Source organism: Aedes aegypti, chromosome 2 (genome assembly GCF_002204515.2).
Source record: "Aedes aegypti strain LVP_AGWG chromosome 2, AaegL5.0 Primary Assembly, whole genome shotgun sequence".
NCBI lineage: Eukaryota > Metazoa > Arthropoda > Insecta > Diptera > Culicidae > Aedes > Aedes aegypti.
In genome coordinates, this window is record NC_035108.1 from 221,309,116 (window position 1) to 221,334,543 (window position 25,428).

At 35.5% G+C, this 25,428-nt stretch overlaps 1 protein-coding gene across 1 annotated transcript; it reads left to right on the forward strand.

Moving 5' to 3' along the window:
- Positions 1 to 241: 241 nt before the first annotated feature.
- Positions 242 to 25,428, forward strand: LOC5567695 (superoxide dismutase [Cu-Zn], chloroplastic). The gene is made up of 4 exons (XM_021844101.1): positions 242 to 496; positions 9,843 to 10,052; positions 10,115 to 10,365; positions 24,788 to 25,428. Exons 1-4 carry the CDS (start codon positions 443 to 445, stop codon positions 24,900 to 24,902), a joined length of 630 nt encoding a protein of 209 aa, XP_021699793.1. The 5' UTR covers positions 242 to 442; the 3' UTR covers positions 24,903 to 25,428.

The following is a 25,428-nucleotide window of genomic DNA, read 5'->3' on the forward strand; positions in this document are numbered from 1 at the left end:
GAACAACAGTGTGACTCTGCCCGCGTGAGTGCCCTAGGCAATTCCGTCGAAGCTCTACTACATTTAAAAAGAGTAATAGAACCAGTCCATACACGTGAATAAACGACACCTTTAAAACTCTTTAAGAGCGTCTCGTATCTCAGCTGCACTGGTGATTGAATTACGAAATTGTCTCTCGTCGCAGTTCTGATCGGCGCGGTCGGATAACCGACTCTCTTGGCGTCGTAATCCCAGGTAGTTTATCATATCAGAACGGTTCGTTATACCGGAGCCAGCGAGAACGATCACGAGATCGTTCGGAGCGGATAAAATTGAGCTTGTCCTCGTCGAGCATTCGGAACTTAGGAACATTCGTATAATAGACTCCATCGTGTTCAGTTGTGTACTTCAATTCTATTGTGTAGTTTTTTATAGTTAATAGTAAAAGTGTTCAACAAGAAACATGAAGGTGCTAATCGTTTTGGCGGTTGTTAGCTGTCTAGCTTCAGTATATGCTGTGAGTTTCAAATTAAATCCAAATAAGTGAATTATAATAGAATAGTTTCCATGCTGCACAAGGGCGCCTGAGGTCATCTAACTGTATGGTGCAGGCTGATAAAAAAGTGTGTATCTAAAACGAAGTGATAACATTGCAGTGCAAGAGTGGGACCATTATCAGGTCAATTTAGTTCAATTGGTGCTCTGTAAACAATGCGGTGTGGTTCCAAAATCAAAGTGTGACTTCCGACGGCAACGCCAAGTTCTATTGTAGTGGGATGGGCGTGTTGCTTCACAAGTATGCATATTGTATGACGAATACATATAAGCGAATTGAATAAAATCTGCAAGCATGATCAAATTTACATGTAGCTTAAATGAGTTATGAATGATTTGCAGTATTGCAAGACAAATTATTAAAGTAGATTGTGCTGTTTTTGAATTTAGCTGTACTGGCGCGATTTTCTCTTAGTATTCATAAAATTACAAACGCGTAAAGAGACGTTTTACTTAGGTATTCTATAGCTTCAAATTTAGATATGCAACCGTTTCTTACAGATCGTTTTGTAGGTTATGTGCATTAAGTGTGATATTTAAAATTTTAATGGTTTTCCTTATTCGCATGTGTTATTTCCCCTAATTACCATGTGTTCCAAAGATAGATATTAGGGTGGTTGAAAAACTCGTTTTCGCTCCACACCGCCTATTCAATTTAGGATCAAATTCCAAGTGTCCTTCCAAAATTTGTTCGGCAAAGTTGTAACTGACGGATGTATCTAACAGTTTCAGCGTAGCTCTAACCCTCAAGTTAACATGGGAAAACACTATGATCGGTTGAAATAATTGCGTTCTTTTTCCATAGTAAATGCCGTACAAACTTTAAAGGGCTTTTGCAATTTCAGTTTTCATCCAAATGAGCTCAAATTTTTGGCAGAACACTCAGAATTTGATCTAACATCGAATGAGCGGTGTTGAGCAAAAACGATATTTTGATCCACCCTAATAGATATAGGTAGATAAATATGTCTTTATTTCTCGCATAATTTGTGATCTTTCCCTAAAATAAATAGTAACCGAGTGTGTAGCTTCTTGTTTCAAAGCAAATTAATGGACCAGGATGAAAACTATCACAACTGGGAGATAGAGGAGGATCTTCTCTTCATCGTAGCATGTAAGGATTTACACGTTATTCAACAATGCTTTGTTCGGTAACAACTAGCTACACACTCGGTTACAATGCAAAGGTAATGGGCGAGATCACAAGCTATGCGAGATTTGAATGATTAGCAGCTCTACATCTTTCAAAAATTGGACAATGAACAAAAGAAAAACTGTGAAATATTTTACAATAGCCTTGAAAGAAAGAAAAAACAAACGTCGTATATAAAGCTTTTGTCAGCTTAATTTAAATGATTCTTGAATAAACAATATTGGGGTAAATTCTCTGGTTGTCACTGTTGTACCAGTTTTCATCTTATTTAAGTGTCATCTTTTTTAAATGCAAATACACACGGTGTGACAAAATTTGCAGAAACTGCCGAAAATAGCAGAAACATGTAATCGCCATTAATTCAAATATTGACAAAACCTGATATAGATGATATGTTGGTAATCCAAAATTTCGTCTCAGTTTTAACATTTTGCAGCAAACTATGTTTAGAGAGGTTTCATTTGACGAATTGAATATTTTTTGTTGTAATTTAAAAAAATGTTTCTTATAAGAAGTGAAAACTAATTGATACTTCTTATTTATTATATACTTCAATTTGCTTACCTGGTGTACATTAACGCGTGTGAAATAATCATACTATATAAACTCGAATATGATGGCGATAATGTGTACGTGAATTTCTATAATGTCGTGTCATTATCATTGACAATGTGTTTATTGCGATGATGCTATTAATTTCTTTCACTGTAGATAAGCCATAGATCACGCACATGATGATAAAACAGTTGTAAAGAAACCAATTTGATAGACTGATTTGAAAATAAGTGGCCAGCGTTTGATAGGTGTCATTCACATATTACGGAACAATGTAGAAGGCAAACGTAGGTGATTGCAACCATGAAGACTTACAAAAAATATAATAAATGATGATAAATGAACACTTCCGGAAGGACTACAATTCATCAACTGAATTGTTTTATTCCGTTCTTCTTCCTTCTGGCGTTACGTTCCAAGCGAGACAGAGCCTGTGTCTCAGCTTAGTGATCTTATGATCTCTTCCACAGCTATTAACTGAGAGCCTTCTCTGCCGATTGACCATTTTTGCATGCGTATATCGTGTGGCAAAGTACGAAAATACTGTATACCCTAGAAAGTCAAAAAACATTCCTTTTCAAAAAGATCCTCGACAGGTGGGAATCAAACCCACGACCTCTACTTGGTATTGCTGAAAAGCAGCGCCTTTACCGCTACGGCTATCTGGGTTCGCCGTTCTGTCATTTGTTAACAACATTTTTTATTTGCCGTAGCAGTGCCGAATTTAGACAGGTTAGATGAATTCACAGAAGATTAAAAAAAACTAATTCTAGGGACTATGACGAACTTAATTTGTAAAATTCAAACAACGATAACTTTAAAACCAATGCATCTATACACTTCAGGTTTGTTCCATATAATAAGTAATATTCTCGAAAATATATCAAGCATGTAAATGAAACTCTTTTTAGCATTGTTTATTTGTGACAAAGGATCATTAAATAAGCATTAACAATATTTCGCCAAATTCACAGAAAATTTTAAGCACCCACGTAGTTTTAGAATGAAAAAAGTAAAGCAATTGTAAAACAAAATTGTTAAATTTATTTAAAAGCCGATAATTTGAAATGATTTTAATTAACAGATTTAACATATTTTTCAAACAGATTTGATCTTCTTACATTTTGGTGTTCTAGTAAACGTAGAGAAAAATATTCCGGTGGAAATTGGAAATTGCACTTGAATTTCTGTTGTAAAAACATTGATATTTTTGATATGTTAAAAATAATACAGTTCCTGCTTATAGTATGAATGTCTTAATTATTTCACATATTTGGCATATTAACATAGATTACGGAAAGGGACAGCATCCTAAAACTGGTGAAAGTTTGGCAGGTTTCCTTTTTTGTTTGTTGCAAATTGAATTGTAATCATGTTGAGGATCTTATGGCAGAGGTTGGTACGATGTTTAGTAAAAAATGGAAAGTTAGTGCCAATAACTTTCTTTAATGGTACAATAATTTTGAAGTTTATTTTCAAACTTCAATAACATTTGTGGGGTAAAATTAAAGCTAAGGAAAAATATACAGGACTTTGAGTTTTCCAAGTTAAGCTCGTCACAGTCGTTAAATAAACGATTTTTATCTGGGGAAAAAGTTCGACCATAGCGGTATAATCAAAGTTTCCTGAAAAATAATAGCAGTGAAAACAAATTAAATGGACCTTCAACATGTTGGCTTTAATTTTGCTGAACGAACTTGTGTTAAAATATCTACCCATTCTTAGTTAAAACAGTTTCAAAATTGATTGTCTTAAACGAACTTTTGCCCCACCGGTGGGGCAAAAGTTCGAATCTAGTGTGGGGCAAATGTTCGCTGGCTAAACCACAAAATACTGTTACTTTTATGACAGGCATACTTTATACCAGCCGTGAAATTATGTTTGCAGTAAAATACACACTTATTTTCATCAAAAAATTGCCTAAGGCAAGGTTAATTGTAATATGCCCAAAAATAGCAGTTTTTTCGCGAAACTAAGAAAAAATGTAAAATTTTGGTGTCATTTTTTGCACAATCAGGCAAATTTCGCTAAGTTTGAAGGTAATATGTAGATTTTAGGCAACTTTTGTCCCACTATGGCCCAAAAATTGTTTCTAAACGTTTATGCGAAAACTAATACACGTCAAAGCATCCTTCTGATAGGCCTAGACAAGCCCTTACATAAAACATTGAAAAAGATTTGGTTCCATGCCACGAAAGTTTCACCAAAAATTACAATATTCACGTCGAAAAATAACAAATAGCCATAACTTTGCTAAATCTCAATCGAATTTAATGATATTTGGAGTAAAAGTCTCTTACTTGAATAGCATTCGAACCACCATGACGTTTATAAGTTTCGTTTTTGATCGAGCTAGAAATCTTAAAAAGAAACCCTTGCCCCGCTCGAACTTTTGCCCTACTTTACTCTAATTATTGAATATTTTATTCGATAATTGTATTGTTCAAGATTGGATATTATGTGTAATCCGTCCATTGGGTTGAATTGCTTTCTTCAGTAACTATTATGGTTTGAAGAATGAGTTTCCACAATGAGATGATAAATTTGTACTAACGTGTTTGGAACATTTTTCAAAATTTGTCCATACTAATTTCAATACAAACCTACATCGTCTTTGGGCCACCTTTAAATCACCACCGAAAGAGCTGAAAATTTCACTGAACACTAGTTTTACAATAAAGATGGTAGGGAAGACATGGGAGATCGGGTTTTCAAACCTTTTTGTATTTTGTACCGCCCTTATGACCACGTAACAGCTCATAATGGGTAAAGTCATATACTTCCGTTCAGATTGTCAGGCTGCAATAAAAGCTTATAATTCGACCATCTCAAGGTCGAGCTAGTAATCGAATGTCGAACTCAAATTGAGAAACTGAGTTCCCGATCAGTGAATTACAACAAGATTGTATCACAATTATTTCAAAATTTGTTGCGAAAAACAAATTTTGTCTTATTTTAATCATAAATTTAATTCAGTGCTTTATTTCATAACATAATTATATCACAGTTTGTAATGAAGAATTTGAATGCAATTGCTTATACATGGTCAATTTTATGTCAAGTTAAAATTTTTGGATTAAATGTTTGTAAATTTTTTTGTTCGATTCAAAACATATTGAGTGACCTATATTTGAGTTACCTAAAACATATTGAGTTACCTATATATTTTTGAATTTCGTTTACAATTTGTTAAATGTAGAGAAAAGTTTGTTACATTTTTTATTACTATTGTTACTACTAATAAGCCAAAATTATAACACATCTTGTTAGAAAAAAGTACTATCTGAGTAACAAATTCTGTAACAATGCTGTTGTAATCCACTGATCGGGTTAGCTCTGTTACTTGATATTTTCATGCTCTTTTTCCCAAACTTATTCGATTTTTGCCCCCCTTGAGGACAATATATTTTAGGATTGCCCTTATTATATTTTTTGATAGTAAGTGCTATGTTGTGCAGAAACAAGGGCCTATAGTTTGTCCCCAGCCAACATTTTGGTTGATATAATTTTGACTTTCGCCCCCTTGAGAACATCATTTTTATAAATCGCCCCCCTGATATGCAAACATTTTCATTGAGCGCAACACTGCGCTGAAGTTTTGATCAATATCTCATCACAGACGTACAGAGAATTTATCAAATTAAAAAGTTGTTGTTTATTAATTGTAATAAAAATCATGTGTGATTTTGAAGCATTTCTTCTTCTGCTTGACATTAACATTCTCACAGGGACAGAGCCTGCTTCTCAGCTTAGTGTTCTTATGAGAACTTCCACAGTTATTAACTGTGAGGTTTCTTTGCCAAAGTTGCCATTTTCGCATTCGTATATCGTGTGGCGAGTACGATGATACTCTATGCCCAGGGAAGTCAAAGAAATTTCCATTACGAAAAGATCCTGGACGGACCGGGAATCGAACCCAGACACCTTCAGCATGGTTTTGCTTTGTAGCCGCGGACTCTAACCACTCGGCTTTGAAACATTTATACATATATTCCAAAAATGTTCGCGACCTTATATCCATTAGAGAGTGATGCACTATCTGCCACATGTGATCTTTTAATTGTTTCAAGCAATGTTGAAATAAGGTTAGAAAACTTTGGGTATGTTTCACTTTTCTGAAAATGGTTCTATGCAAATTTAACATTTAAAAAATAATCCACTTAATTCATATGTTTGAAAAAATAAATTTATTTGTTCTTGAACTCAGTACAAGTAAGTTTTACTCAGTTTGCAATGCAATGTCGCTCAGTTATATTTTAAGGTCTACTATAAAAAGATAAATTATGCCTTTTACATTTACTGGTTTAATCTTTAGAACCCAGTTTTAGTCTGCCAAATGTTCCTAAATGTGATTTATAAATTAATTGTACTATAGATGCTGATTAACATGCATGCAATCAAACCCTCAAAATGAGTAGTGTAAAACAAATCATTTAAAAACTGAACGCTATCTATGGCTGCGAATAATTCAGAACTACCTACGTTATTAAAAATTAAATCCCATAAAGCGATTCTATATTTTGAAATTCTCATGAATTGATGGAATGCATAACAGAAACATGTTGACAATTGTACACTGTCCCATCATAAGGGCTTAACTGACGTGAGAGATTTCCCTTCATCGATCCTCTCTTCCGCTGACAATTTTGCCAATTTTGATAAATCTGTAATATATTTAGTTCATTGAGCAATATATAGAAGTTTTTAATCTTAAATACAGCACGAAAACGTGTTACGGTGAATCGGTATTCTGTGCAAAAAAAAAAAAACAAAGCAACGATGAAGAAAAATCGATGAATGCTTATGGAATATCAATGTTGAATTATAAAGTTTTGACTATCATAACTTAAAAACTAGAATGTTCAGAGGTATCAACATATACAAAAAAGGTGAAATAGTTTGATATCGAGCAATCAAATGTATCCTTTGGAGACAAACCGGTTGAAAGTTTCGATAATAAAGATAACAATTCGAATATATTGAAATTATTCAGATGTATTAGAGTAGATATAGCCATTCATCAAAACAGGAATGTCTCTCCAAGCGTTCGTTTTTAATTGCTCCCATACTAGTACTTTCACTCCTCTTTTTTACACCCCCTCCCCACCCAAATTAAGTATTACAAATTTCGCCCCTTTGGATCTGAAAACCGCCCCCGGGGGGCGAATTCACCCACTTAGAAAATCAATGTTCTATATGAATCAATTCACTCGTATAAAATGCATTGAAAGGCGGCTATATAAATACCAAAGTGCAGGCCATATACAGTCGAATTTCCACAACTCGATATCCTATAACACGATTTATTCTATAACTCGATGTATTTATTGGTCCCCCTAAATTCCCATATATCATGCTCTCCATAATTCAATATTTCTATAACTCGATGTCTCTTGTAGTGGATGTCACGTGTATGGCAAATTTCCCTTCATAACTCGATATCTATCTCGAAATCCTTTTTGCACAGGAAAACATGGATCATTTCTTTTTTGAAAGTGAATAAAGACTTGCAAGTTGTAATAAAATTTGAAAAACATGAAAATAAAAACATTGATTCTCAATGACAAAAAAAAAAGAAATTCTAGAGCATTTTGAAAAAAATCCAAATATAATGTCTCAAAATGCTATCCGAAATATAACATTACTTTCTCACAAAAGTGATCATTGAAGTATTGGAAACATAGAAATTTGATCCTTTGATTTAAGTTTTTTTTTCTGTCGGTATGCTCTATAACTCGCTAATAAATTCCCTTGGATATCGAGTTATGGAGAGTCGACTGTACACACTTCGCTCGACTTTTCAGACTTTCCGTGGCCAGCAATACGATGCCACAAAATTCCGGGGAAAAAAAATGCCACCCAGTCTCGAACACGCGTCCTTCAGATTCAGAATCCAATACTTTAGCGCTAAACTACCAAGTGATACATGATAGCGGAGCGATTATTTGAAAATATGAATGCATGATTCCTATACAGCGATACTTGCTTTGTCATTCTGTTGTTGATGTTTCCTGAAATTGTTGGAAATGAACAATGAGGACAATATTCTATTCAATCCTTAACTTTTGTAATCCATAACTTTTGTAGAGCGAGACAATTTTTTTTTAAACTAGAGATTGAAATCTTGAAGTTTTTAAATGAAAAACAGCTACATCTTAAAGTCTTATTTTGAAAAAAAAAAAAAAATAAATAACATTTCGAAAGGAATCAAAATTACAAAGTGATCAAAAGTTACAATCAAAACATGTACTTTATTTTGAAAATACCTCAAATATGATTTGAATCTACAAATAATTCAGATTCACATAAATTTTATCAAGTTTCAGGTACCGGTCAGGGTTTCAATTGAGGTTTTGAGGAGTGTTGTGATTCTTTTATTTTCTGTTTCTTAGTTCAAAACCAAATTATCAATAAGTTACAAGTACCGGAGCTATTTAAAAAATATTTTGAAATAAAAAAAAATAATCAGGTGAAATTGCTGACCTTCAAATTACACGATAAACCGAAACCACGTTAAGTTGTGGTTGTCGGCTATCTCAGTCTTAATCAGTGAACGTTTTAATTTATTTTGCCCGACGTTTCGGCCATTTGTTGTGGCCTTTTTCAAGGGAAAAATGGTCAATCAAAGTTCAATACCAGAACATGTGAATATGAATATAAAATTTTGTCTTCTGACATATTTATAATCTTTTTTTCCATTAGATCCCATATGTAGAAGCTAGATTAAAAGCTTTGAGGTGAAAATAAAACTAAGTCATACATGTTGATTTAAGGAGCACAGGAATGGTTCTCCACAGAACGAGCTCTGCACTGAAATTTTAATCGATTGGTCACCACCAGCGAATGCCCAAACAATCAACTTTTCTGCATAAACGAATGTCTACGCGACCAGTGGATAACAACAAAATTGTAGCACAATTATATCAAGATTTGTTACACATAACAAAATTTGTTTCATTTTTGTTAGAAGCACTTTGAGTTGATGGAGGAAATTTTAACATAATTAAAATAACATCAGTTATAATAACAAAAGCTGTTTCAAATTTGTTCCAATTCAAGAGATAATTATAACACAATTTGTTATATTTTCTTCGGAACTATCGCTTATAACAAACCTTGTTATAACTCGGTTATGGAAAATAACAGAATAAATAACATGTTTGTTTGATTTGAAATATAATGAGTTACATTTTGTTTAAACTCTATAACATATTTTGTTTTAATTTAGTGTAGAGGATATCGTGTTAAATTTTTTGTTATTTTGACTACTTACCAGCCAAAATTATAACATATTTTGTTAGAAAAAACGCGCTAACTGAGTAACTTATTCTGTAACAACTCTGTTGTAATCCACTGGTCAGGTAGTTCTCAATATTTGTGCACTTGAAAATTCTAGTATATCATATTTTGACCCTTTATTCTCCTCGTCAATGATTCTAAAATTTTCCTGTTACATAGAACAACAAATCTCTGAAAATTTCAGCATCAGTGGGTCATTTCCAAATAAATGGGACGAAAATGTATAAACACTATTAACAATATGTAATCAATCTTAATTTTCATTGAATTATTTAAACATGGTCTTCTTCTCTTTCAATAGGAGCAGTCCAAAAAGGCGATCGTATTTCTGCAAGGCACTTCCGGCGTGTCTGGAAACGTAACTCTATCCCAGCCATCATGTACCGAGCCGGTTTTGATTGAAGTCAGCATCATTGGACTCAGTCCCGGAAAGCATGGATTCCATATTCACGAAAGGGGTGACTTGAGCGATGGATGCACTAGCACGGGAGGCCACTATAATCCCGATAAGGTTGATTTATCTTCTCACGGTATAAAGAGATCGTTCAAAGACTTAACGGTTCTACATTTTAGGTGACTCATGGCGGCCCAGCTGATCAAGTTCGTCACATTGGTGATCTGGGAAATGTTGTTGCCGATGAAAATGGAATAGCAAAGACCTCATTCTCGGACACGGTCGTTTCATTGTTCGGATCCTACAGCGTTTTGGGCCGTGCTATTGTCGTCCACGCCGGAGTCGATGATTTTGGCAAAACTAACCATCCAGATTCGCTTAAAACCGGAAATGCTGGAGGCAGACTGGCTTGTGGAATCATCGGAATCCTGTAAATATCAGTTAAATATTTATAGACTGTTTTCGTTCAATAATGTCGCTCAGTATTTACTTGTTTAACGCTTTCTGTAGCAAGTGATTGTTTCATTTTGTTAAGTCGAGACGTAACATTAAAACCGTGGCTTTTAACTCTTCAATAATTATCTTTGATTACTTCATCACATCACCTGTAGAACCGGCTTTTGTGGCGTTCAATTCATCTTTGTTGTACTAAGCTATCATCTCTGTCATTCGCTCTCGTATAGTAAAGCTATGTGTTGCTTTTGTAGGTGTTTGTCGTGGATCATTTATCATTGTTTTGTATTATTTAACCAACTATTTCTCTCTATTCGCTTTCAACGCCGTTCTCAAGGTTGTGATCGCGATTGCCATATTATACGTTGCGGGGTTGGATCAAATGATCGGCGTACTGTGAATATCAAAGTAATTATCGAATAAAATACGTCGTTAGTGAGAACGTCTTGATTGACTTATTTATGCATTATATTTGGATTTGGTAAGCGAAAGCATGGAGTGTAAAGGACCCTTCATGGGTAATCCATGTATCACGCGCTCTATTCATTTAATGCACTCTTTGTTTAACAAGATTTATTAAAAGTATTGCTCAAAAGTATTTATTTTACTCCTGTCTAAAAGATTAATTGTGTTTATACATTTCGAAGTGAGATAGAAATACTCAATCATGCCTTTTGACGTGGTACCATTTGGGATTTTTTGTATACTTTAGTAACTTGAAAAACGAAACGACTTTATGACATACTTGTATACATGGAAAATGTTTAAAAATTAATTGATTCACAACCCGAAAATGCTTGAATTCAATCAGAGTTTTTTTTTTCTGAGGGCCGCTAGCCATTTTAAAGATTTTTTCTCCCTAAATTCTAAAAAAGATTAATTATTGTTTGAAATTATCGTTAGGATCTTGACTTCAAGAATAATTTATTATTTATTTATTAAATTATTTTTCCGTAATCCGTGAATTTTACCGTAATCTCAACAGCTGAACAGTTAGATGAAATAAATTGAAATTCAACGGATTCCGGTGAAATTTTACCGAAAACTGTAAAAATCACCGTATTCTGTTAATTTATTTCACTTTTCAACTGTTGAGATTACGGTGAAATTCACGAATTCCTGTAAAATAATTTAAGTGTGTAGGTCTGAAGCAGAAAACTATTAAATCCAAATCCTGTGTGTTTGAAAGACATTTCTCATCAGTCATAACGCTCGAAAACCGGCGTTCGCTAAGACCGTTTAACACATTTGAATTGGTTTTACAAATAGTTGACATCAGTAATGAGTCAAACATATTCCTTATAAATATCAGGTCAAAATATTGAACCATGTAGGAATTCTCAATGTGTTTATCTTGGTTGCATAAATACGTCTTCAAAGTTTTTACGGATAATATACGGTGTGGACACCCTGTATATCGCTTGCTCTTGCGGGAAAGGAGCATGCGATATAGCCCATTGCGCGGTGACGTCATCAAAAATCGCTCTCTTTCTCTCCAAAGTTCAAAGTTGACAGATACTGGTACCAATGTTTTCAAGTTTTGTTGAAGAGCAAAAGAGACAATTTCACCGTGAAGTAACATTGCGCATTCCGTTAGTCGTGAATATTTCAATGATTGAATCACCAATCCAGATCCTTACATTACCCAGACAACCAGAAGTCGCATCAAAGTTCACGTAATAACTCGTTTATTCATACAAATTACATCAAACTCGCAAAACACGGTGGATAAAATCGTCAGATTGATGAGTTTCCTCGCATGAAACGCTTTTTTCTGAGTTCATTTTTACATTTTGTTTCGTCCCGTACGCTCGTTCAAAGTAAGTGGAATCAATCCGTAGCAGCTGTCAAATCAACATTTGTTATCATAAGTTAAGTCGCATAAGATAACAGGTTAGTTCGGCAGAAAATTTATACACGCGCATTGTATGATATTATTCATCACATAATATATGCACGTATATCGCCTCCACTTTTGTACGTAGAAGGCGTTTTCGCGACACCTCATAAGTGAAATGTTGCACATGCGAAGCCTCGAGGTGATTTCGTTATACGTACATTTTGATTCTTTGGGTAACTTACTAACCCAATATTCTTTTCATGACGACTTTGGATTTGCAAAAGTATTTCGATCTATGCTTTTTTTCTGTTCGGAACATAAACCACTGCGACCAATATTTGATCTATTGTAGTATATCCCGTGTCCTTTGTTAAGTGCATGTCGTGTTACTTTGTCACTATCAAGAAGTGACAAAGTATTCGGTTTTCTTAACGTTGCAACTCGTAACTTGATCACAGGAAAGGATTCTAATTCAAAGGTTCCGCTAACCCATCGATGAATGTGGTGAGTACACTTTCCACAAGCGCGCCCCTTTATCAGTCAAAATCGGATCCCTTGCTAAATCCGAGAAATTACACAGATATTGTCCATGCATCAGAATCCTAGTCCTTACTTCTTCTAACTAGAGAACTAAATAAATAAAAGATTAGAAAACGCATTGTTGAATTCGGCTCATTTTTTTTCTTGTCCCAAGATTATTCTCGGCAACTAGGGGGAGATCCCCCAGTACCAGACACCTAAGCCGCTTAATTCACTATTCAAAAACTATTGATTTTATGAGGTCTTGGTGCCCACTTATGGCAAAATTTACCATTTTTGTAGCGTACAAAAATAAATTTGAAAATATAAATATGAGTTTTTACATTGCATTTTGATTATGTGTTTTAGTACCAAATTGACCTGTCATAAAATGTGGCTCCCAAAACCGGACACAATCTGGAAATGCCTCGAAGTCTGTAAATTTGTATATCATAGAATGTTTTTATTCCATGAATAGTTTTTCCATTGCCAATTTAATGCATTAGTAACATTCACAAGCGTAGCTTAAGTTTTACTCAGTCTGCAAGTTGGGGGCGATCCATTAATTACGTAAGACAATTTTGACGGTTTTTCAACCCCCCCTCCCCCCATGGTAAGATTGTTTGTATGAAAATTAAAAATAATTTGTGTGGCGCGTAAGAAATCTCGAACCCTCCCTCCACCCACAACCTCTTATGTAATTAATGGACAGCCCCTTGGTCATCAAAAAACCTTTTTCATGTATGATAAAAACAACACATTTTACGTGTTGTTCTGAATTTTCATTCTTCTGATTTTTATTTCATCTTTGATACCGTGATCGATGAAATCCATGAAAAATGAATGTATTTTGAGACTCTGGTGCGAAAATGAAAAAGATATCGTGTAAAAAATCAAGTTGTCCGAAACTGGGGGAAAGGAGATGCTGGACTAAAATTGTAGTTTGACTATATTCAGTTTAAATATGGTACAAAATACATTCATACTTTTCAATTTTTTTTTTTTTTAAGGCATTCTGTGCATCCATGACCTTTCGCTTATGAAGCGAAAGCGTAACCTCAAGGCTACGGACCTCCCTGACTTTTCAAATTATGATTATATTCGATCATGCTTCAAAAAAACTACTAATAAGGTTCAAATTTAGGGCGATACGTAAAATTTTCAACATTTTTCAAACATCTCCACTTTTTTTAAAAAGGCATGCATATTTCAAGGATGTGATATTCTATGCAAACATTACTCTCTATAAGAGCTTTCTTTTCTACTAAAACACCACCTTGATTGGATCATGATTTCTCAATTTTTCGACTTTGTCCGGTATTTGGTGCTGTCCGGTACTGGGGAATCTCCCCTTATAAGTATTCCTTTGGTTACTAGAATATCCTATCCTCTTTATTTGAAGCAGTCAGGACTAGAGTTTACTGGTAGATCTTTATCCCAGGAGCTTGGAAAAGGCTTACCATCCTCAGCAAGGATGGAAAAAAATCGTCTCTAGCGACAAACAACACAGTACTTGAACGGTCTAAGAGGGCCGTCGCTCTAGCAACAGCATGATTTCAACAGCTCACTACGCGTGCGTGGAAAGGATACATGATGCATCCGATGCACAGTTTGTCGTGGGACAAGGAGTTTATCGGATGTTGTTACAAGTAGCGATCAACTTGAATCATGCCGCATTCGCGCTACTATTTTTCGCTCAACTAATGTTCAAACGGTTTCAGAATCACAAACAACATGTCCAGAGGTAAATCACTGAGTAAAAGTGGAAAAATCCTTAAAAATGATAGAACTTTGATTCGCGAACAATTAATTGCTAACATGCACGCAACACGATTCATTATTCGCGCAGCAAAGTTTGTTATGATAACTTGACTACAAAAGGTTAATTGTTGTTGCTTTGATCGCACGATAAAGAACAATTGCGATGCATCGTGGATTTTGTCATGATCACTAGATTTCCATCCTTGATCCTCAGTGTACACTTTTGAGAAACTGAAAAATTATGAAGTCAATGATGGCGCCGGCCACGTCCTTACGGTCATCGGGGCAGCATAGGGAGATCACTTCTGCATCTCCACGGTTGTCGCGGAAAGGTGTTTGTGTTAGTAAGAAAGGATATAATGTTACATGATCAGAAGAATTTTTTTTTTATAAATGAATCTAATATCGTCAATATAGGCAGTTATTACTTACAATTTGGTTTTTTTAACTATCCGCGTAATCCAATTAGTATTCCAGTTAAAAATTCTTTTAAATACTGTTCCAAATATGCGTTAGACCGTAGGGGAAGGGTGGTAAAATAAACAATTTAAGGATATCATATTGAATCTGATAGAAAAAACGGAGAACTTGTATAGCTCTATCGCACAACATCAAAAATTGGGATGTTATATATAGCAGCGACACGAATTCAGACTATAATAGCTAAATTTTCACATATTTTTATCGCAAAAAGCGATGCAAATGTGCATTTTACCTGCACTATGTGGGTAAAATGAACAGCTTTTGAACATCATGCAAGAAAGGTGAGCAAAACAGCTATTTTTAAAAAATGTCATTGCATTTCCGAAAATATACCATTAATGATTCAAAAAAAAAACCAAAGGTACCAGGTTTGACATATCATAACGATATTCATTTCACTAAAAAAAATTCAAGACCTCCGAGCTAAAAGTTACGTAAGTTCTAATATTCAAACGTGGTTTCCTAAAACCTTAGTTTTCGTTAATATTTTCACTTCAATTGACTTCCGTATCAACCCGAACACTCCGATTTATACTCTGAATCGTCCGTGCGTGATAAAAATTCATTGAAATTTGTTTGTTCTCGGTACAAGGCACGGTGTTCATTTTACCACGCCTGTTCATTTTTCCACCACTTCCCCTACTAACTACTCTGTACAAATTAGTTTATAAGTTTTAGCATAAGAGATCTTCAGTCCAAAAACTAACTCTTATACTTATAAATGTTTAGGCTCTTATTTTAGGAATAAGTTGTAGATTCATGTTTGTATGTTAAAGGAATAGCTTTAAATTGCATGACTACTCGAGCAAAGCTTGAGATCATATTGAAAACTTATTTTGATGTTGTGATGTCGCAGGTTTTGTTAACGCAGTTTTTTGTCATTTTGGTCGTTTTAACGGTGAAAATATAAAAACTGAGAGCAGAAATGGATATTCCCCGTGAAATCAAATTAAAAACTATTTTTGCTATCATCGAAAGCAAATTGATAACTATTTTTGCTATCATTCAATGGAAATTGAGAACTTACTGAAATAGTCATATTTTTGTTTGATATAAAAACGAATCTTAAATAAGATAAATGCTTAATTTTTAATTTATTATTATAATTTTATTACATGAAATTATAACATACACAAAAATATTCAATGATAGCAGAATGATAACAACACATGCTATCGAATGGATCAATGCACGAGTTCACTGATTTGACGTTTGAGAGTTGCCAAATTCACAAGTTTCTATCGTTATGATATGATGTCAAATCTGATACGTTTAGATTTATTCTTGAGTGGGTTAGAATATTCTCGGTAATGCAATGAAAATTTTCAAAAACATTTGTTTTGCTCTCGTTTTTTTTCGCAAGATGTTCATTTTACCACCAACAGCTGTTCATTTTACCCGCATAGTGCAGGTAAAATGAACATTTTCATCGTTTTTTGTTAGCGATAAAAATATGTGAAAATGTAGCTATTATAGTCTATACAATTGAAGACATCTCAATTTTTTGATGTAGTGCGATAGAACTATACAAATCGCTTTTCTATCAGAAACAAGACGATATTCATAAGGTGTTCAGTTTACCACCCCTTCCTCTACCGTAGAATGGGGTGTTAAGGACACGTGGGGTTTTAAGGGATTGAAATTCACCATTAAATTTGAAAAAATCACAAAAAAATCGAAAGTTGATATATCAGTCATCTGCAATGCTTGGTTTGTTCGGGGGATTGTGAGCTGCATCATATGATAGGGACCTGCTATTCGGCCTCAATGGAAGTTGATCCTCAATATCAGCTTCTATATTCGAATAGCCTAGATAGCCGTGTAGTGTCGGTAGCCGATTGCAACAAGGCTAGAAATAACACTACGGATTGCCTGTTCCGGTGGTATAAGTCCATCATACAGGTGGCCCCTAATTCATGGTGTCATGCGGCTAAAAGCATACCGTGCCTAGGAATGAATGGTTAGGGGGGTCAAAAGAAACCTAACCGTGAACGGTGCCTGTGGAGTACCAGGGCACCCTCCACAGTATTATGCCCTTACTGTGCTACCCGGAGCAATGGCGCAGTTGACCTTGTACTTCTCCGAAATAATCGGCTACTCATATTTAGCCTCAAATCAGAGGCTTGATACGAGTGGGAGCATGTTAATGTAATATGAATTGAATCAAAATTATCCAGGTGAACCTTCATCATGCAAAGGGCGCATCAGCAGTGCTCAGCAGAAGGTTCACCAAGGAAAATATCAATGTGGGATTAATTCAAGAGCCCTGGGTAAATAATGGAAGGGTACTTGGTTGCCCTTCGAGCAGTTGTAGAGTTTTGTACGACGAAACTCAGTCCAAACCACGGACGGCTATTCTTGTAAATAGGGACACAAAATTTGTCCCAATTACAGAATTTATCCTTAGAGACATTGTTGCGATCAAAGTAGAGGTGCCAACTATCCGTGGGAAAACGGAGGTATGTATTGCTTCTGCTTACTTTCCTGGAGATGTTGAAGATGTGCCTCCATGCTCTGTCGTTCATTTTGTCAACTACTGTAAGAGAATTAATGCCCAATTTATAATAGGGTGCGATGCAAATGCCCATCATACAATTTGGAGCAGCACCGATATTAATAAAAGAGGAGAAGATATTTTAAACTACATGTCGTCTAACAACATAGACATATGTAATAGAGATGATTCTCCTACTTTTGTAAACTCTATCCGACAAGAGGTTCTTGATCTCACGATCTGTAGCGACTTGTTATCGGAGAAGATTGTGAACTGGCATGTTTCTGATGAAGAATCATTGTCAGATCATAAACAAATCCGGTTCGATTTTAAAGCTGGATCAGAAATAATAGAAAGCTACAGAAACCCGAAGAAAACCAATTGGGATCTCTATCGTTTTCATTTAACGAATAAGAATTCGTATAACGGTGAACAGTTCACGACTGTTTCACAACTGGAAAATGCCTCTGATGGGATCATTGATCAAATGGTCTCATCTTATCATGCTAGCTGTCCTATTCAACAAAGGTCATCTTACAGGGATGTGCCTTGGTGGAATGACAAGCTGGCAGGATTGAGGAAGAAATCCAGGCGGTTGTTCAATAGAGCAAAGATCACTTTAGATTGGGTTGAATACAAAAAAGCCCTAACAGAATACAACAGAGAACTAAGGCACGCCAAACGTAAGGACTGGAGACGAGTATGTGAAAGCATCAACAACGCTCCTGCAGCTGCAAGGCTGCACAAAGTCCTTTCAAAAGACCATTCAAATGGTCTAGGTAGCCTTAAAAAAGAAGACGGCAGTTATACTGTTGACTGTTCTGAAACACTGGAAGTAATGATGAGAACTCATTTCCCTGAATCGATCCCATATTCGGATGAAGAACAGGTCTCAGATGAGGCAAGACATGTATGGTCGATAAATGCCTATCAGAAAGCTTGTGAAATCTTCACGCCTTCGAGGGTCGAATGGGCATTGAGTTCTTTTCAGCCTTTCAAATCTGCCGGGAAAGATGATATTTTCCCAGGCTTATTGCAACAAGGAAAAGAGACGCTTAGTCCGCTCTTAACCGAAATATTCAAAGCAAGTGTTGCGCTTTCATATATTCCAAAAGCGTGGCAAAAGGTTCGAGTTGTCTTCATTCCAAAAGCTGGAAGAAAGTATAAAACAACTCCCAAAGCCTTTAGACCTATAAACCTTTCCTCTGTTCTTTTAAAGACAATGGAAAAAATAATTGATGACTTCATCAAGTCAACAAGTTTAATAGAAATGCCTCTTTGTAAATACCAATTTGCGTATCAATCAGGTAAATCTACCATTACGGCGCTGCAGTCGCTGGTAAATAAAATCGAGAAATCTCTTGAAGCCAAAGAAATAGCCGTGGTTGCTTTTCTCGATATTGAAGGAGCATTCGATAATGCATCCTATAGCTCTATGAGTTCAGCCATGAAAGCAAGGGGCTTGGATAAAAGTGTTATCGAATAGGTTATGACCATGCTCAAGGGTCGCACAATTTCTGCTGATCTAGGAGGTGCGCAAATATCTATAAGATCTACGAAGGGATGTCCTCAAGGAGGAGTGTTATCGCCCTTACTGTGGTCTCTTGTAGTAGACGAACTCCTTAAAAATTTAATAGATCAAGGTTTTGAGGTAATTGGATATGCCGACGATGTGGCCATCTTGGTTCGTGGAAAGTTTGATAACACGATTTCCGATCGGTTGCAAACTGCGTTAAACATTACTCTCAAATGGTGTAGGAAAGAGGGGTTAAACGTAAACCCTTCAAAAACTACTATCGTGCCTTTTACCAGAAGGAAAAAGGTAAAGCTTATACAGCCTTCTTTGAATGGAGTTCAAATTCAATTTTCGGAAGAAGTTAAACACCTTGGTGTTACTTTGGATAAGAAATTGAACTGGAACTCTCATCTGAGTAAGGTCATAAATAAGGGTACTAATGCCCTATGGGTCTGCAATAAAGCCCTAGGAAAAACTTGGGGACTGCGACCTAATATGGTAAACTGGATTTATTCAGCAATAGTCCGACCAAAAATTAGTTATGCTTCACTGGTATGGTGGCCCAAGACAAATGAGGTAACCGCTCAGAAGAAGCTGGCTAAGTTGCAGAGACTTGCTTGTATATCAATGACAGGGGCAATGAAAAGTACACCATCGGTTGCCTTGGATGCCCTTCTTAATATACTGCCTTTGCATCAATTCATTAAACTGCAAGCTGCAAAAAATGCCTTGCAGTTTATTCGTTATAATAAAATACTAGATGGTGATTTGATTGGTCACATGAAAATCATCAAGGAGTTCAATTTGAATTCAGATAACAAAACAATAGAAGATTGGATGACAACGAAGACCAACTATGATGTTCCCTTTAAAGTGGTTAAACCAAGCCACTATACTTGGGATTCTGGTGGGCCAAGTTTACGTGCAGGTTCTATTGTGTTTTATACCGACGGGTCAAAGATGGGCGACAATACCGGAGCTGGAGTTTTCGGCCCTGGTATCAGCAAGGTAATCGCTATGGGGCGCAGTCCCACTGTGTTCCAAGCTGAAATACAAGCCATCATTGACTGTACAAATGTTTGTCTCAAAAGAAACTATAGGTTTGCAAAGATCTGTATTTTCTCAGACAGTCAAGCAGCTTTGAATGCTCTAAAGGCATTCACATGTAGATCAAAGTTAGTGTGGGAATGCATTCTTTCTTTGAAGCAATTGGCCAGTAGAAACGAAGTTACATTGTACTGGGTGCCCGGCCATTGTGGAATTGAGGGGAATTAAATCGCCGATAATCTAGCAAGACAGGGTGCAGCTTCGAGCTTTGTCGGCCCTGAACCGTTCTGTGGTATTCCTGAGTGCACTCTCAGGATGAAACTGAAAAGTTGGGAAATGTCCATGGTAGAATCCAATTGGAACGCCACGGATACATCCAAGCAAGCGAAAAGATTCATAAAACCCAGTCTAGCTAAAGCCCGGGCTATACTGAATCTTAATAAAGGAAATCTTAGGGTAATAACTGGCCTGATGACCGGTCACTGCCCAAGTAGGTATCATCTTAAAAATATAGGAAAAATACAATCCTCTGAGTGTCGTTTTTGTCAAGCTGAAAACGAAACTGCTGAGCATTTACTCTGTAACTGCGATGCATTGCTTAATCAAAGAATGTTAACATTTGGAAAAGGGCTATTAGAGCCCTTGGAAATTTGGCAAGGTAGTCCTAATAGGGTAATAGACTTTATAAAACGAGTTGTGCCCAGTTGGGACAGTGTGACACATCAACCAATGTCTATCACATCTCAATTGTGAAAGGATATTTGATGAGCGCCAAATAAAATATGGGTCATACCACAATATTCCTAAATAATGGAAGCAGTGGTTAAAAGGCTCTACAGATGAGGAAAAAAAAAATGTGATAGGGACTGCCAATTAACCTCTTTTTACGCCCCTAACTGTGGGAGCGTAAAAAGAATCGGAGCGCAAAAGGAGGGCGCGTAAGTTGGAATTTGGAGCGTAAGAAGAGGAAGCGTAAGTTCGAATTTTGAGCGTAAAAAGAATTAGAGCCGTAATAAAGCTTTTCGTTCTTTCTCGAGAAGTTTTGCGAAGAGGTGGGTTTATCCGTAGTTCTTCTCAAGGATGACGTAAACCATAGTCTGACTCCATTTTGAAATCCAAGATGGCAACTTCCGGTTTGTGAAAATCACCTGAAACTCACGAAATATGGGTATTTTTGGAACGCGACCTATGAACAATGGTCGGAAAACATTGAAGTTTGGCCAAAACTATTTTCACGCCTTAATCGATGAAATATGTAATCTGAATCTGTTATTTGGCGTTTTTGTTGTTTCAGAAGGGGTTATTCACATATTGCGTAACTTAAAAAAAAATATATATTAAAATTGTTATCAAACTGGGCTGAAAGCACAAATTTTGTTTGTATTTGATCAAGTTTGATCAAAATGTGTATGAATAGTGGTTAAATATATTTGATATAAACTTTGTATGAAAAAAATCGTCAAAATATATGTAAAATATTGAATTATTCAAATAGCTCTGACTTGCAAATCAGCAAATTTCTGCAAAAATTTTAAAGGTTTTTTGTGAGATCTAAATGTGCAATGATGTGCAATTTTCGAAATGGCGGCGACATGACGCGACAAGAGTTGTTTTTCATGTTCAAAATCATCAAAATTACTAAAGTGTAATATTGAATAGTATTAAAACTTCAATCAAATATTTTTTTCCATCCTCATGCTCGATAAAAGTGTTGAGCCATAAGTTTTCAGATAGTGCGTTACGTTGGGGAAACATTGCATTCCTAGATTATAAATTTTGTGCTTTATTTTATTGTTACATTTTTCAATTTTTTGACTTCAGCCTGTTTGTCGTCATAAAAGTCACAGAAATTTAAATTCTAGTTCATTTTCAGTTAAGGATCATAATAATATAACACATGAGGTATATTTGAAAATTATAAAAATAATAAAAATCTCAAATAAGTTTTTGGTAGTTTTGGCCGCCCCTTTATATGGAGCCCGACCATTGTGCGATGAGTAGATTACGGAAATCGATGTCCGATGCCACTTTGAATCCAAGATAGCGACTTCCGGTTTGAGAAAATCACTTGAAACCTATTAAATTCCAAAATGGCGGCAGACATCGATTTCCGTCATCTACCCATTGGTTCCGTTTCAAAAATACCCAAATTTGTGGGTTTCAAGTGATTTTCCCAAACCGGAAGTCGGCATCTAGGATTAAAAATGGTATCAGACATCGATTTCCGGCATCTACTTATCGGTCCAGTTCCAAGAATACGCTACTAAATTGGTTCTCGTGGGTCGTTATCAGGCAGGAGCGTAAATGGAATTTATGGAGCGTAAAAGGAGGGAGCGTAAGTTGGAATTTGGAGCGTAAATGAAGGGGGCGCAAAAAATGGGAGCGTAAAAAAAGTGAGTGCAAAAAGAGGTTTGGCTGTATTGTGGATTTTAGATATTGAAAACGTTTCATAACATTTTGTTCAAATTTTATGGGCCCAATACATTTATCTACAAAACTAAGAAATAATATTGAGAAAAATTATGTGAGCAACTTATAAGACAAGGATATTTAATTGAGATCATAAAACGGACAAAAAGTTTTGGAAATTATATTAAGATATAGATTTTTAAGAATTTTTATGAAAAAAGTCTGGTTGTGGTAAAATATATCTGTTCTATTTTTTCTAAGCTACAAAATTCATTCGATTTATACCGTAAAATATACCAATATATTTATGGCTTGTTCCGTGAAATTAAACTGCATTGTAAAATTTAAGGGGTCCATATTGTTAGTCACTGAATATCACCAAAAATTACGATTTCGAAATTCGTTAAAACTGGTTGGAAAATAATAATAAGGATATATTAATGTGAATATGCGATTTTTCTCGAAACTATTTTTAAAATTCATTCGATCACTTTGGTAAAATCTTTGGATTCTTGTATTTGGAAATGGTTTTAAAGTCATTTATCTTTTAAAGCACTACATAGGTAAACAATAATAATGTTTCTGAGCCCTTTTTGACAAATTTGGTGGCCATTTAATGAGTGTCGTCGGACATTAAACGCTTTGTGCAATAGAACTTGCGTTAGATTTCCGCGCCATTCTAGATTATTTTTTGTTAGAATTTTTCCGACCATGTCATCGGCTGTTGCATGCAAATACGTTGTTTGGTGTTGTGCTTTATCTATAGGGCATATTTTTTTTTTCTTTCTTTATTAACGAGATTTTTAGCCCTGGATTAGTTCATCTCGGGACCAACGGCTTTACTTCCCTTCCGAAGGAAGTCGTCACTGAAATTTTTAGTGACTATCTCGGGGATGGGATTCGATCCCAGGTCCTTGGCGTGAGAGGCGAGTATTCTAACCACTACACCAGGTCCGTCCCCTTTAGGGCGATTCCCCTATTAATATTAAAAGCATGTTGGAATTATCCTTACACACAAGGTTATTCACAAGGTTGCTTTGCACAGCTTCTAGGATTCGAAAACTGCAAATATATAGGTTATGATCATGTTACATATAAGTATAAACATCATTTTAAGATAATTGTACAATGTACTGATAGCTTTCGAGTGAGATTAACAAGTATGAAATATTTAACAGTTAAAATAAAATGGTTTGCGATTGCAGGGGTTCCAACTTGAATACTATTGATGTAAAATCAGCTTTAGATTGAACAAAACATATGGAATTGAACAAAAACATCAAAGTTACTGATCAAAAAGACTCTGTTTTGTAGTTGTTTGTTGTTAATTAAATGGTAATAAATGCTTGATTTAGTTTTACCGAATTAGGATAAAAAATTTTTTTAACACAGAACTCTTAGATATAAGAAATGATTGTAATGTTTAGAATGATACTAATAACAAATTAAATAAAGGTGAGAACCGATTGAAATCACACCCGCTGAAATTCTTGTTGATTATCCTTTAATCAAAACTGTTGACATCTTTGGTGATATTATTTGTTCAGCCTCGAAAATCTCGTCAGCGGTAAGCTGACAGAACAAAGAATCATCTGAATGTTTTCATTTATGTGTTTTGATGGAAAAACACTGTAAATTTTGTGTTTAAAATTTGGTTGCCGATAATTGTCGAATGGTGTCCAAGCTGTAAATAACCCTAGTTCATAACTGTGATTTTATGGCTCTCAGTCTAGGGAAATCCGTTTTGATTTCCCTAGACTGAGAAATCCATAAAATCACAGTAAAAATCCTTCCAGGCGAGTATCCTAGACTAGTTCATAACTTCAATATCAATATTCGAACATTTGAAAAATGCAACGCAAAAATAAAAGGTAACCATTGCAAATTTTAAACACGGTGAAATAATTCAAACCGAAGAATTGCCATTTTATAATAAGAAATTAAAATAATTAAATAGCATAAAATATTCGCTCAGTTTGAGAAAGTAGGAGAGTAGGCTTAAGGAGAACGGGGAGAACATATTATCGAAAAGGGGTCATGCACAAATTGCGTCACGCGTCACGGGGGGATGGGTCAAGCTAAGCGTGACAAGCCATACAACAATTTCGAAGGATTCATACAAAAAACGTAACAAAGGGGGAGGGGTCAAAAACGTTGAAATTTAGCGTGACATAAATTGTGTACCATCCCAAAGGAGGACATGTCCTTCCAAAGGATACTATCCGGTCTTCACCTTGACCAATTGGATTCTTATCTTTTTTGTTCTCTTTGAATTTTTTGTTGTACCCAAATAATTAAACAAATATTGTCTTTTTATTCTTAATTTCCAGATCACCATTCGATGAACCAGAGCAGCTATGCAGTGGCGGTCAATCTATTAGACCCATTCATGTTGTGCTAGGATTGATGATAGGCAGTTTGATAGTTCGTGCCCTTGGATACTGATTTTTACTAGGCTGAAACATGTTCCATCAATCATCTGTTACATTGACACTTTCCACCAGCTTTTGCAACCATTAAACAGAATGACAGGCGGTTCATTGAACTGTATAATTTCCAAAAAAGTTACCACCTACCAAGCAACTCATCTTACCAGACCAGTTGGATACGACATTTTCCTGCGACACAAGCTCGATCGATGAAATGGAAGCATTATAAGTGGATTTTTGCGTGAAGAAAGCATTCCTTTGTTGACTACATCTTTATACTTATGTTTATGTACTGGAATATACCTGATGCTCGTTGCCTTATTTATTTTCAATGTAAATATTTCATTTAATTATAAAGAACGTTCGCTCCTTCCCTCAATACTGAATCACATAGCGTGTTAAGTTTGTAATCTTAATAGCAGTCGTCTCGTCTGAGGGCAATATATTATTTTAAGAAGATGCACCACCTGCTAAGTCAAATGAAAATGGTAATCAGGTGTGCATTTCGAAAGTAATTGAATAAACACTTGCCGTGGTCAATT

Excerpts from the sequence above, each read along its gene's own strand:
- LOC5567695 (XM_021844101.1), top strand. The coding sequence starts at position 443 with ATGAAGGTGCTAATCGTTTTGGCGGTTGTTAGCTGTCTAGCTTCAGTA. Across the intron at positions 10,053-10,114 it reads GCCACTATAATCCCGATAAG|GTGACTCATGGCGGCCCAGC; the intron begins GTTGATTTATCT and ends TCTACATTTTAG. Across the intron at positions 10,366-24,787 it reads TGTGGAATCATCGGAATCCT|ATCACCATTCGATGAACCAG; the intron begins GTAAATATCAGT and ends CTTAATTTCCAG.